We start from the raw sequence: 14,315 nt of genomic DNA, 5'->3' as shown, positions 1-14,315 counted from the left end.
AGCTCTGATAGAAATATTGCAAAAGCAAACTTTGTGGTGTGAGAAAGGAGAAGAGCTCCCAAGTCAAACACTGCTGAAAAGCTCCATACAGTCACAGTTCTTTCAGACAAGCAATTAGTCATCTTCTTCAAAGGAAGTTCACCATTTGTTATGGTCAGACATTTAAGAAATAATACAATCGCCATCATTTTGCAATACCTCTGCTGACATGCCATATTACTGGAATGTCCAAATGACCAAAATTTACAGGTAATGGCCACTAGAAGAGGCTTCTGTTGTTTATTATGGTGCTACTGAAGTCTTCTGGGGCTGACAGATGCCACTCCAGAAGGCTAATAAGATGAAGACAGCTCTTCCAGCTGGACCATAAGAGGGATTATGTCTGAGCAGTAGATAAACAGATTATTCCAGAAACAGACACTGTTGGGCTTTTTTTTTAAACTTCGTCACTCTTGTCACATTTAGGAGTTTACCACTCCAGTCCCCCTTTCAGTCTCCTGGACTACTAGTGTGTGTGTTTGAGGGGTTTGTTCAGTAACTGTGTTCTGGCACCTGTTTCACTCTTTGCCTGAGATTCAAAACAATTCAAACTGTTGGGCATTTTCTTAAAGTAGGAATACGAGGCAGTTTGGGGATTTTAGTTCTTAAAAAGAAATCTGTTAGCCAGTCTAAACTAGTCATATTTCCTGCATGACAATCCTTGAACGTTCTGAATTGCCAGCATGCATTTGAAAACTGGATTAATATTTCTGGTCATTTGTCTTGCTCTCCAAGTTCAAGGAAGCAAAGGTAAGTTCACATGTAAAATGATTTTATTTATTTATTTAGTGTCGTAGTTGAAAAATCTTTGGAAAGGTCAAGTTGTTTTCCCTAGCTATAAAAGTCACTGCCTAGAAGTGGGTGCTATAAAAATCTAGGTTAGTGATACTGTTAACTTGACAGGCTACCCTAAGAAAATATTGACTTAACTTGTATCATGTAGGTTTACTCAGCATTAAACTCTCTGTAAAAGATGCACTTTAGTTTATTTACTTATTTATGTTTCTAGATGAAAGAACAATTACGAATTACGTAGAAGGGGCAAAATAGCTGAAGTGAATGCATAAGAAAATGATTGTACTCTTAATGAGAATTCGTTGTTACTGAACTGAAAAGAAAGCAACAGTGTATTTTTGGCTTTACTGGACATTGTCATGGCCAACTTAAAAGACTCCTAGTATATACACAAATATTGTAGGTGGAAACAATACTGCCAAAAAAACAGAAAATAGCAATACAAATAAGGACTACGTTACTGATAAATGTGTACAGCAGAACAAGCAGAAAAATATAAACATTATAAAAGAAAAATGAAAAAGAATACATCTGCTGACCTAAGTATTTAGTGAAAAATGTAAAAAAAAATCATAATAGTACTTTTTTCTGGCATGTAACAAATTTAAAATCTGTTTCAGTGAATAGATTCCTACAAAAAATAAAAGGAAGCATTGATTTGTAAGCCTTTAGGAAAAATAAAAGCGAGACAGAACAGAGACAACTATTCTGTATTCAGTGAAGCAACTAACAATTGTTCCTTTAGACATATTGAAAAGTTCACAAGTCTTTCTTCAATTTTTCAGCATGAATAAGAACAAAAACAAACATGAAGATGTGTTTTTCCCCTTGTTCATTTACATACAGGGAAAAAAACATCAGATTTTATTCTTATCACAAAAGGTTGTTGGGTTTTTTGTTTGTCTGGCTATACTGAAAGAAGGATGGGGACATTTGACATGGGTTTAATCAGGCCACAACTTTATTATTAGATGTCTGGGACTACCCGGCAGATAAAAGTGTACAGTGCAGGTAACCCCATGTTTATTCCATAATTATCCAGGTTTTGTTTGTTTGTTTGTTTGATTTCATTTTTGGTTTGGGGTTTTTGTGTCTTTGTTTTATGTTATTTTTTAGATTGCTTACTAACTTTTCTGTCTGTCTTTGACATTTATGTCATCTAATTAAAATCCCAGGTCGCTATTGCTTTACACTTTGCCTAAGGGATTCATAAATGGCCTAACTCATTTTACTTTCTTTCAGTCCTAGTCATGTTAGTTAAATGCAGAGATCAGGCAGTATCAGAAAAAGAGCATTTCCATCTGTATTTAAATGTTTGTAGAGGAAGAGAGAGCCCCAGCATTCTTTAGTCTGCTGTTAACATTTAGAAAACTTTATTTGTGCAGCAAAGACTATTACCATTTTTCTGTTTGCAGATTTTGTTGTTTTTTTAAATAATTGGTTTATCTCACTGAAATATAGACATACAGCTATGGAGAACATTTAGTGCATCCAAGTACTGAGGATGTTTTACCTTGGCAAAACATAATGGGTCAGCTAAGTGCTAGCACCAGTTGCAGTTAATTCATATGGTGCCGCTTTACCTTTTCACTTCACATAAATAATTGCAATGAATCACTTAACAATTGGAAGTACGGCAGAAAGGGGATGAGTGAGAGTGAATATATAAATCCAATGAAAAAAAGATTTACCAAGCTGCATTGCCTTTGTATTTAAGGCATGCATTTACAAAATTATAAGATGAAACTTATTCTGTGTTATTATTAATGCACTAATGATGGTATCAATAATGCGTACAATTGTGATTATAAAACTAGAAAGAAATTAAATGAAAAGTAAAGCTGAATATTCTGGCTTATCATTTCTTGTACCTAGATATTGCAATACATCTGATAACGGTATAATTGGATGGCATTTTACAAAGAGAAGTTTAGGCTAAATATTAGGGGAAACTTCCTAACAAAGTGCCAGACTGGTTTGTGAGCGTTTTCTACAAGAGATTTAATAGAAATCCCATTACTGGAACATTTAATAATACCTGTGGAAGACACGCTAGATAATATCTAGGGATCATCTTGCACCTAAAGAGGGAAAGGACTAAATGATTAAATAGATTTTTTTCATCTCTACTAATTTTAATTCTTTAAAATAAATAGCAGCAAACAACAGTTTGATCAAATATTATTGCAATACTTAGGGACAAAGATTATAGGAATTTCCTGGCTTTTGTTGGTTTATCGGGCAGTAGTTTGTTATATACATTCATTTTTAATAATAATTGGAAAAATTCCCCCCCCCCAATGTTTATAATGTATGTCTACACACATATTGGGATTATTTTTGTTCTCGTACATATTCATTATTAATATTGTATAGTAAAACCTTTTTAAAATTAAATTCTGCTCTCAAATATACATGCATTGACTTCAAAGGTATTTAGGTGTTCAATGATGCAGACAGGTGGCTCATGGGATTCTCAGAAGTGCCGAGGGCCCAGAACCTCAAACGTATTTAGGTGCCTAATCAAGGGGATTCAGGTGCTTAGGTGGTTTGGAAAATCCCACTACTTGACTATTTGCATCTTTAGGCACCTAAATATCTTTTAAAATCTCACCCTAACTACTTAAATTCAAGTAGTGGGTGTTAGTGGATAGCGGAAATAATCTAGATGTGTTCAGAACTTTCATGGCCCTTCCAGTATACTGTACAGTGCAACTGCTATACATGTATAGTTGGAGATACTAAGCATTCTTAGGACATTGAAGGCTCAAATGCAAATTAACTTTTTTTCCTTTAAAAAAAAAAATCTTCAGAACACTAATAGTCTCTAAACTAGTTGCTGATTTTTTCCCCCTATCACAGAATTGTCAAACTTAAATTGTTATTTTCAAGGTGGCCAAAAAAATGGAGTTAGTTTTCTGAGCTATTCTATTTTCTCCCTACCCATCTAATTTTGCTGTGAGATCTTCAACAACCAAGAAGGCTACACATGTCAAAGGGGGTTTCTAGAGAGGAATACAAGGGGACTTCATGGGTTGAGTAGACAGAACTTCAACAATGCTCCAGAACTTGTTAGTCTTAGGAGGATCCAAAGACTGAACTTGAACTCACATTTTATGTCTTACCCTACCACTAAGCTGGCACAAACCTTTTTTAACACAGAAGCAAAACCCAACACAAAGTGTGTGCTTCATTTCAACCTAGAATGAATATGAGTTACAAAGCACTGAAAATACAAATTCACCAATGAAAATGTTGACAGGCTTTGAGTTAAAGCAGGATCTCCTAAAATTATGTATATGTACTTTTGTACCCTGCTTTCAGTCAGAAAGAATATATGCAAGCTACATAACAGTGCTCAAGGCTGCTAAGTTTGAGGGGGGTTTTAAGTAGACAAGTATTCGCCATTCACTCACAGTCATTCTTTAGGAGACAATGGCTTTCTGTGTGCTCTGTGAAATCATTTTAATTCATTCTGACTTATCCCTTCCCGTTGAGCTGTGCCAATTCAACAGTAACTGTTGCAGATTTTTGTTACTGTAATTGCCCTTGAGAAAAGGGTTAAACAAATCTATGCCAAAGGAAGGGGGGGAAATCATTAAAAAATTCAAAGAAACAAAACATGGGAATGCCAGATTTACTCATCAGAATTATTCCACAGTTCATCTATGAAATAAAAATTCATCTTGCTGAATTAAGGACCGTAGCTTCCCTGTTTATGTTTATAAACAACTGAAAAAATAAAATTCAGGTTACTTTGAATGCAAAAATAGTGAATTAATTAGGAATGGTTTTTAATATTTATTATTCCTTGACTTAACTCCAAAGTTAAATATATGTAATAAAATATTAGTATTGTCAATGAATATTAAACAGGAGTAGCACATGTATTATAGGTTTGCACACAGATACTATGGTGATTGGTGCATTATAAATACTTAGACAAGATAGCTTTTAAGAGAAAAACAATAGAGATGACTCTAGAGAACAAGATATTTATTACCAATAAAAGGCTGTCTCCCCTTGAAGGATCTAAGTTAAAGGCCACAGTGAAGGGACTTTTACCCAAATTACTCTCCACATCCTAGAAAGCCATATTTGGGTTTAGTATGTTCTGCACAAGTTCTTACAGTGCCCTCGTAACTATGGTATCTTAGCACCTTCTAGTCAGACATTAAGTAACCAGACTAACTTCTGTCATGTGTGGTTCGTGTGCTCTCATCCTTTTCTCAGGAGAAAAACTGTATATGCATTCTGGTGTATTTGTTATGGGGTTTAATTTTTTTCCCACCCTAAATTATATGTACACGTTTGTCATGGACACAGGACTAGCTGTGTCTCTACCCCTTTTCTGGTCTCTCTAAGGGCACCCTCTCTGAAGGCCTCTTCCCCTTACATAAGAACATAAGTATGGCCATACTGGGTCAGATTAAAGGTCCATCTAGCCCAGTATCCAGTCTTCTGACAGTGGCCAATGCCAGGTGCTTCAGAGGGAATGAACAGAACAGGTAATCATCAAATGATCCGTCCCTGTCGCCCGTTCCCAGCTTCTGGCAGTTCTCTGTTCTGCTTCTGGCGACATCCCCTGTTGCCCATTCCCAGCTTCAGGCCTTATCTGTCTTGGGGTGGAATCTTGGCATCTTAGACTAGGGCCCAATATCACTTACCACCTTGCAGGCCAGACTGGGTTTCAGGCACCTTCAGGAACCTATGATATTGACCAATAAATACCCTTATTAAAGCAATTTTTTAAATTAAATAGTGGGAACAAAGCATTAGAGAAGAAGGGATTCCACAACAACAAAGATCTGACACGTCTTTAGTTTCACCTACTCTTACGTTTCACTACAGGCTAAGTTAGACAGATTTTCCTCTTACATTAAAGGAACAGAACAGAATCAACTTACATTCTCCTAGCAAGCCCAGATCCTCCTCAGGGTCCATGGGTCCCTCAGTCCAACCCATTCTGTTCAGACATGTTTCAGTACTCCCCAGGAGAGCAGGCTAGAGCCATTAAGGCTGTTCACTTCGGCATTGCCTCTTAATGACCCTTAAGTATAAGTTAGGTGACACTTAAAAAGGGGGCTTCTTTTCTCTTTCCCTAGGTGGGGAGGCTAGGTCAGCTACTCAGAGTGACCCCTACAGTGAAGGGTTCCACCACAATTATGGGACAGACAGTGCCAGATCTAAACACCATATTGAGAATCACCAAAGAGCACTCCTACATTTTCACAAAATTGCTAAGTGCTTATACCTAATGCAGTTGAGGTCCCCATTTGTGCCTCACAGACTTTAATGTATTAGGGAAGTACTGTTATCCCCACTTTACCAAAAGGGAACTGAGGCACAGAAAGACTAAGTGATTTACCCAAGGTCACACTGAAAGGCTGTGGCAGAGCAAAGAACTGAATGTAAGACTCCATGTCCCAATCTATCACCCTAAACTCTGCACCATCCTTCCTTTCTCTTAGAAAGGCTATGTCAAGGACCTTAAAGTGGAACAAAATGTAGTGAGGTTTGTTGTGGTTCTTAGCTCCTGTAGAAGTTCACTGCAGATTCATGGACTGAGAAAGCTCTATTTCCTGCACAGGTAAGCTTTACCTTTGCAGTGGACAGTTCCATTTGCCTAAGGACTGGTATCCTTATCCCAGAGCTTTAGGTTATCTTTTAGACACCATGGCTTCGGACTCCTAAAAGTGCTTTCTTCTGCCAACCAGCATAACCATCATCTTACTTCAGCTTCAACCAGCTGCTCTCTTCACCCATTAGTTGATCTTCCCCAAGCAATGAACTATCTTGGCGGTGCTTGTACATATCAAAGGATAGAAAAAGTTGGATGTCATCTGCAAATTGGTGGCATTTGACCCCATGTTGTCTCTCAGTTCTCCTAGTGGCTGCATGTAGATGCTGAATAGCATTGAATAGAGCAGTGGTTCTCAACCAGGAGTACATGTACCCTTTGGGGTTCTCGGGGGTCTTCCAGGAGGTACTCAACTGATCTAAATATTTGCCTAGTTTTATAACAAGCTACATAAAAAGCAATAGCAAAGTCAGTACAAACTAAAACTTCATAGACAGTGATTTGTTTATACTTCTCTGTATACTACACACTGAAATGTAAGAACAATATTTATATTCCAATTGGTTCATTTTATAATTATATGGTAAAAATGAGAAAGTAAGCAATTTTCAGTAATAGTGTGCTGTGACAGTTGTGTGTTTTTATGTCTGATTTTGTAAGTTTTTAAGTGAGGTGTAACTTGAGGGTACACAAGACAAATCAGACTCTTGAAAGGGGTACAGTTGTCTGTAAAGGTCAAGAGCCACTGGTATGGAGAATTGATACTAAAGGCACTCTTTAAATGAGGAGCCTAGTGGCAGAGGTGGAGTGTCTCTTCACTGTCCTTTGGGTGCAGCCCTCAAGGAAGGACTCGAATCATTATAGAGCATTCGCTAGGACCCTTGCCACCTCTCTCAGGTGGGGCAGCAGTATCCTCAGGATCAACAGTATCAAATCCTGCAGAGAGGTCCAGGAGAATGAGAATGGATGTCTGTCCTCTATCCACTAACATTAGGAAATCATCCACCAATGACATTAATGCTGTTTCTGGCCCATGTCCTGGCCTGAAACCAGATTGTGCTGGATCCTGGGTACTGGCTTCAGCTAGATGAGCTCATAGGAAGCCTTTGGCTAGTTTCTCTAAGAACTCACTCAGGAATGGAAGGTTTTATACTGGGCAGGGCTTGAATAGATTTGCTGCACCCAGGATGCATTTCTTCAGTGCTGGTTGCACTTGGTTGAAGGAGGAAGGGAAGATTCCTTTCCTGAATGAGGCATTGGTTATTTGTGTCAGGAAAGACCCACTCACTCATGATTCTCTTTTACCAGGCAGGAAGGGCAGGGTCCAGATTCACTGGTCTTAAGTCAAGATTTCTTCAACGTGACCAATACTTCCTGTAGAGTGAATGTGTGAACTCGGACTGAAGATGAGATGTTTGTTGGTCAGTGTATAGGCTTGGATCTGTGCAACAAGAGGAACCTTCCCAAACATGTGTGATCTTTTACAGCAAAGTAGGAGGATTGTTCTTCACTGAGCATGATGCTGCGTAGACTTGGCTGTCGACTGTAGGCAGTCAGTGTTAATGAAGCAGTTTTCCACCCTGACTAGCTCCTTAGGTTGGGATTTGGCAGATGCTATGGATTCTGAGAAGAAGGTTCTCTTGGCCTGTTATACACCCTCAGAATAGGCTTGGAGAAATTCTGTTCCAGTCTGTCTGCTTCAGCGTTTGTTTTCGGTGATTGGTGTTTGAGTTTCCATCTCTCCCTCTCTTCATCTGGTTTCGGATGTCAGAAAACCAAGGACATCTGTGTAGGCAAGCAGGGAGAACAAAAATTTGGGGAAGGGGAGCAGTATGTCAGTGGTCAAGTTCCTTAGGGATACTCAGTTAAGGAAATGAACTCCTTCCCATTCACTGAAATTCCAAAGCAACTTGTGCACTGTTGAGTGAAAACAGTGATGTCTGGTACTGCAATGCTAATCCAAAGAGGTTCCTGGGGGAGAAGAATCAAGTTGCCCTTACTTAGTTCACTATCCCTTTGCTTATCCATTTTAAAGCCATTGCTTTAAAAAAAAAACGTGTTTTGCAAATAATTTTTTTTTCTAATCAAGAGCTTTAAGACTGTCATTTTGTAAACTTCATATTTGGAAATAAATCATCAAAAACTCTTCTATTGTTTTATTTTAATACATGTTCTTGACTCTCAGGATTTTTCTTTACTAATTATGAAATTGGATCAGTCATTCATTCATACAAGGAAAATGGCCTCAGCAATACATTGTCTCATTTGAAAATTGTATTACAGTAAGACAATTCCTCCAGACTTTGATGGGAATTTTGCCTAAGTAAATAATGAAAGCCACCCAATCATCCTATGGAGCAGCTAGAGATGACAGACCAAAACCACAGCTTTCCTGGGTTCTCAAGGACAGAAATCCCATGGATTCTGGAACATTCTAAAGATTGTGGCTCCATACTGTACTCCCTTAACCAAAAAGAGGCTGGATAGCCATCTGTCTTGGATGGTTTAGACCAGTGGTTCTCAAAATGGGTCACAACCGCATTTTAATGGGGTCACCAGGGCTGTCTTAGACTTGATGCAGTCTGGGGCTGAAGCCTGAGCCCCACCGCCCAGGGCTGAAACCCGAGGGCTTCAACCCTGGGTGGTGGGGCTCAAGTTACAGGCCCCCTGCCTGTGGCTGAAGCCTTGGGATTTGGTTTTGGCCTCCCGGCCTAGGGCAGTGAGGCTTGGGCTTTGGTCCCCCCACCCAGGGTGGCGGGGCTCAGGCTTCGGTCCCTCCTCCTGGATTGTGTAGTAATTTTTGTTGTCAGAAGGGGACTGCGGTGCAATGAAGTTTGAGAACCCCTGGTTTAGACACAACAAATCCTACATCTTGGGCAAGGTGTTGGGTCTCTTCTAAACCTATGGTTCTATGATTCTATGATAAGATTTATTGGGCCATGATCTCTGTGTTGGCTACTGCCCCCCAACCTGCTTAGAGTGTTTCGTATTTTGGGGGGGAGGAGAAAATTGGCGAGGGAAGTTGAGACAGGATCAAAATTATCTACCATGAGGCAATCACTGCAGGTTTGTGGAAATACACTGTAGCCAACAGTGGCCATTCTCCAGCGCAGGGTTAGATTAAAGCATATGTACTATAGGCCTGTGCCCATGGTCCCAGATCCTGGAATCATGTGATTACTACAGACTCTCACTTTAAATTTTTTTTAAAGGTCAGTTTTTATCCCTCATGTTTCTCAGCAAAAGTTTGGAAATGTGACCCGAGGGTAGCCAATATATGTTATCTGAGTGAGCTGGCAGACAGTCCAAAACAATAGCACCAAGAAGCATAAACAGCACCATACATTTCACTCTGGGGGCCCTGCCAATAGACCCGAGCAAAATACTATGTTTTTGTGGGCTCAGTCCATCAGCCAGAGCAAATAAACACCCCCCAAATGCTGTGATAAGGACTGGGAGACCCCTTCTGACACACCTTTTGTTCCCAGTTTCCCAAAAGGAGGAGACCCGTGCTGTCACTCCTAAGGGAAAGAAGATGATCCATGCTTACTGTCCCTGCCACCTGGGCAGATGAGGGGGGCCCTGACACTCAGGGCCGGCCCACAACATTTTGGCACCTGAGGTGGAGAGCTCAAATGACGCCCCCGCCCCTCGCTTGGGCCAAAACTTTGAAAGGTCTCAATTCTGCCTTCTTCCTGTTCTGCTACTCTCATGGTACTGCTCTGCTACCTACCCCAAAAAAGGAGAACTAACAACTTAAAATGCCTTGTTGAAAAATGTTAAGTAATACTTAACTTTCAAATGCCTGAACAGCAAATTTAACTTTCCTTGTTTGCATAGTAAACACTGGCATTTTTATCTGTTTGAATAATCAAAGTGGTGCTTTCCATGCCTTCTTGGTTGCAAAGATTTGAACTGCTTCCTGACGGTCCACAGTCTGGGTCAGCTCATGCTCTATTGAGATGGCTGCAAGGCCGACCAGCCTCTCCTGTGTCATTGTGGAGCATAGATGTGTTTTTATTCATTTCAATTTGAAGAAACTGCGTTCTCCACTGGCAACTGTTACAGGAAGTATTAGAAGTATGCGCAGAGCAAGAAAAGCATTTGGAAAGAGGGTGGTCATCTTATTTGTGCACATATATTCCAGAACAGCCTTTGGAGTTGATCCTGCTGAAATGTATCTAGAAAGGGCTTTCAGTTCATCACCTAAATCACTCACATCAATATCACGCATGTCATCATGTGTCAACACTGTCTCTAGTGCCCAGCATTGCTGGTGCAGGCCTTCTTCAGGTATAGTGAGGAGTTTGGGAATATCATACAACATCCCAAATAAACTGCTGTGTTCCTTGAGCTGCATGAAACATTCTTCAACTGACTGTATTGCACAGTCTAGCACCTGGTTAAAGAATTCAACTTTGAATTGTTGTTTGGGGTCTCTTATGGGATTATCCCATGCCTCATAATCAAAATGTCTTCTTCTTCAGTGACTCTTGTATTCTTGAATGGGTGGGAAAATAGCTTCAGTGTGAAGTTCCTCTGCCAACTTCTGTGCACTCTTCAGAACGTTTTGAAATCCCTCATCTGATTGGTAAGACTGTAGGTATGACTTTGCTTTGTCCAGTTGTTCCATTTACAACATTTATTTCAAACAGTATGTCATGCCACAACACTAAGCCACAAAGAAATTTGAAGTTATGTATGTTCCTGGTGATTCCATTTCTCTCTGCCACTGTTCTCCCACAAACAGTTCCTGTCATAGCATTATCCTCCATAATGGCAACTATGGCATCATCTGTCTTCCCAAGTTGGTGTTTGATAGGCTTTATGGCCTCCACTCAACTGTCCCATCATGTGGCACTCAGAGGTTTCAGTGTCGGAGAGGACGTTCTCAGATGTTGCTTCAAAATTTGCCATCAATGAGTTGATGCAGAGAAAAAAATACTTAAATACTTTGAATTACATTAAAAAATTCAGCAGCATCACTAGAAGCTGCTGATGCATCACTGACCAAGTTCAATGAATGAGAACTGCATGGGACAAAAAAAGCTTGAGGGTTTAACTCTCAGATCCATGTCTGCACTCCTGTTTTTTCCTCTCATGTTGGCACCATTATCGTAGCCCTGACCTCTCATGTCAGCTATCGCAATTCCCATATCTTCCAGCTTTTTAAGAAGCACATTTGTCATACCAGCTCCTGTAGTATCTTCAATGGCAATAAATTCTAGAAAATGCTCTGACAGTCAGCATTGCAGGGACATTTTCACTAGGTTCTGTTGTTACAAAACGTACCATTAAAGTAATTTGTTCCATATGGCTGATATCAGGTGTGCATTCCAGAATAACAGAGTAATATCTTGCTGACTTCAGATCTGCCACAATCTTCTGTTTGACTTTTGTTGCCAGTAACTGTATGATCTTATTTTGAATTGTTTTTCCAAGGTAGTGGTGTGTGTACATTTCTTGGATGGTGACTCTTCTTAGATGCTCCTGGAGTACAGCATCAAACTCAGCCATCAGCTCCATAATTTTAAGGAAGTTTCCATTGTTTGGCACATACAGCTGATCTGAAGTGCCATGCAGTGCTAGGTTTTGGGTAGCAAGCATTCTCACAATGGCAATGAGCCTTTTCAGAACATTTTGCCAGTAAAGAGACTCTGATGCAATCTTCTCTTGATGCTGATCATCTAGGGTGGCCTTTAACCTTAGTCTCATCTCAAGCTCTTTCCACCTATGGAATGCTCTCTGGTGATTTGCTGCCTTCTCATGGCACGCCAGATTTCTAGCCAGATTTTTCTAGTCCTTTGTTCCTGTAGAACCCAATGTGGCTGGAACATTAGACTGGAAGAGTTTGCAACAAAAACAGTATGCAGCATTCTGGGGTTTTGAGTACATAAGCCATGGCCTCTCCACTTTGTCACCATTGGGGATTTCACGCCAGTAATGTGTTGGATGGAAACTTCTATTTTCATTGTCTTTGGGGAACATGAAGTTTTTCACTTGCTGTGGCCCATGCAGTACAAGGAAGTCCCTCAGGCTACTGCTCAAGTGGGTCCACAGTCCTGGATCATCTAGACTTAAGGAACTAAACTCAGGAGCAGCTGTTTCTGCGCCTCCACCACACTCTTCTCTGATCTGCACTTTTCTTCAGGAATGTGCATGGTTACATTCATTTGAGATGGAGATATCGATGCTGAAGTAGCTGCCAGGTCACCTGCACTTTGACTAACTGGAAGATCAGGCATCTCCTCACCACGCACATCCTCACTGGGGCCGGAAAGCACCGTGAACATTTGTGTCTATGTATCTCAGGAAAACTCCTTCCTGCTTAGATAGAAAAGCTTCCTTTGCTTTCTTTCTTTTTCTGAATGCTGCATTTTCTTCTTTCACTCATTACTGCTGTTCTGTGCCAGCTATAGTGGCTCTCAAGACTCAATTGAAGGGGACAAATAAGCAGGCTGGTAGCAGGGCCTGAGTGAGGGAAGATATCAGCATCTTAAGGGCCTAACTGGCTCCTGCTAGTTCAGTTGACTGCCTGTTCTCCTCAAGTGGGTTCAGGGAAGCAGCAGGAAACAGGAAGCTCCCTGAGAAGCTGGTGTTAATCAGTCCAGGCTCCTGGGGGTGCTAGAGAAGTACATAAGAGGCTCCTCCTCCTCTCTCTCCTTGCAGCTCCTGCTGCTTTCTGTTATTCCCTCTCACCTTTTCTCCTGCCTGCCTGTTACGTCTCTTGTGCACTCCTTCCTCCAGCACAGCACTCCACCATCTCTGTGCATCTAGAGCAGAGAGAATACATATGCACCAGCAGCAGACACAATTTTCTACACTCTGGGTCCTAGTGGCGCCCCCCACCCCCAGTTTGGCACCTGAGGCGGCAGCCTCAGTTCACCTCATGGTAAGGCCAGCCCTGCTGACACTGCTGCTCCGAGTGGGCGGCTGAGTTGCATGGGTAGGGACCTGCATTGCCTTAATTCTGGCCCTGTTCAGTCCTGTTGCTTGTCCCCCCATCAACCCCATCCCCATGGAACTGGGGTGGAGGGACTGCCATGGTATCAGGACACACTGAAGGGTGTGCTGCAGAGGCTCTGCCCACTACTGGCAGGTACCACCAGTTTTGGTTCGTGATTGCTCCAACTAATGAATGGGAATATGGTTCTGAATAAGAAGTCCAACATTTGTCCTTTTATTTGTACCAATTGCACTTATATGCTCTACTGCTCATATGTTAGATTCTTTCTTCACTTTATACTAATCAATCACTTCTAGAGAGCTGCTGATCTATTTTTAATTATATGTCGTTATCCTTGCCTACATTTACAGATTTAAATATCAAATAGTATACTGTGTTACTTGCTGTTCACTTAATTCTTGCTTTTGGGTGACCTAAACACATCGATAGGAAAGCCTTGAAATAACCCAGTTGGTAATTTCTGGTCAGTTTCTTTGTTACCAGTTACTGTTTTCTTCCTTGAATGAGTCTTGGGTTTTATTTAGTAATTAATTTACTATGAAAGCAGTATGCCTCATTTATCAATCAAGCCCTCCTCTCTACACTTGGAGAACATGCTCTTATATTACAGAGACTAACTTGCTTTTTTTTTAATTGATTTCAAACTTTGGGTTGATTTCAGGCAGTTCTTTTCTTTTCCTCCTGAATTATTCAAACTTTAACATTTTTGTCCTGATGACACCCTTTACTTTTCTATTCAAGCATTCACGATTTTGAAACTCTTCTCTTTGCATATAATGAACTTTCTGGCATCTAGTCAAACTAAATGTCATATTCTGAATTAACCCAGAAGCATAATGCAGTCATGTGGGTATATTTTGCAGACCTGAAAAAGAAAAAATGAGAACTAGGAGAAACAGGTAGTATTGGCAGTCAGAAATAAGGATATATATA

General features: G+C 40.5%; 1 protein-coding gene across 1 annotated transcript in view; it reads left to right on the top strand.

The window, feature by feature from the left end:
• The first annotated feature begins 722 nt into the window (after nucleotides 1-722).
• IMPG1 (interphotoreceptor matrix proteoglycan 1) overlaps nucleotides 723-14,315 on the top strand; it is a 99,725-nt gene continuing 86,132 nt past the window's right edge. The window contains exon 1 of the mRNA XM_065402223.1: nucleotides 723-789. Coding sequence (XP_065258295.1) covers nucleotides 723-789 — 67 coding nt within the window. The remainder of the gene's footprint in view (nucleotides 790-14,315) is intronic.

Source organism: Emys orbicularis, chromosome 3 (genome assembly GCF_028017835.1).
Source record: "Emys orbicularis isolate rEmyOrb1 chromosome 3, rEmyOrb1.hap1, whole genome shotgun sequence".
Classification (NCBI taxonomy): domain Eukaryota; kingdom Metazoa; phylum Chordata; order Testudines; family Emydidae; genus Emys; species Emys orbicularis.
The sequence above is the reverse complement of the archived record's forward strand: the minus strand, read 5'-3'. Positions and strand labels throughout refer to the sequence as shown.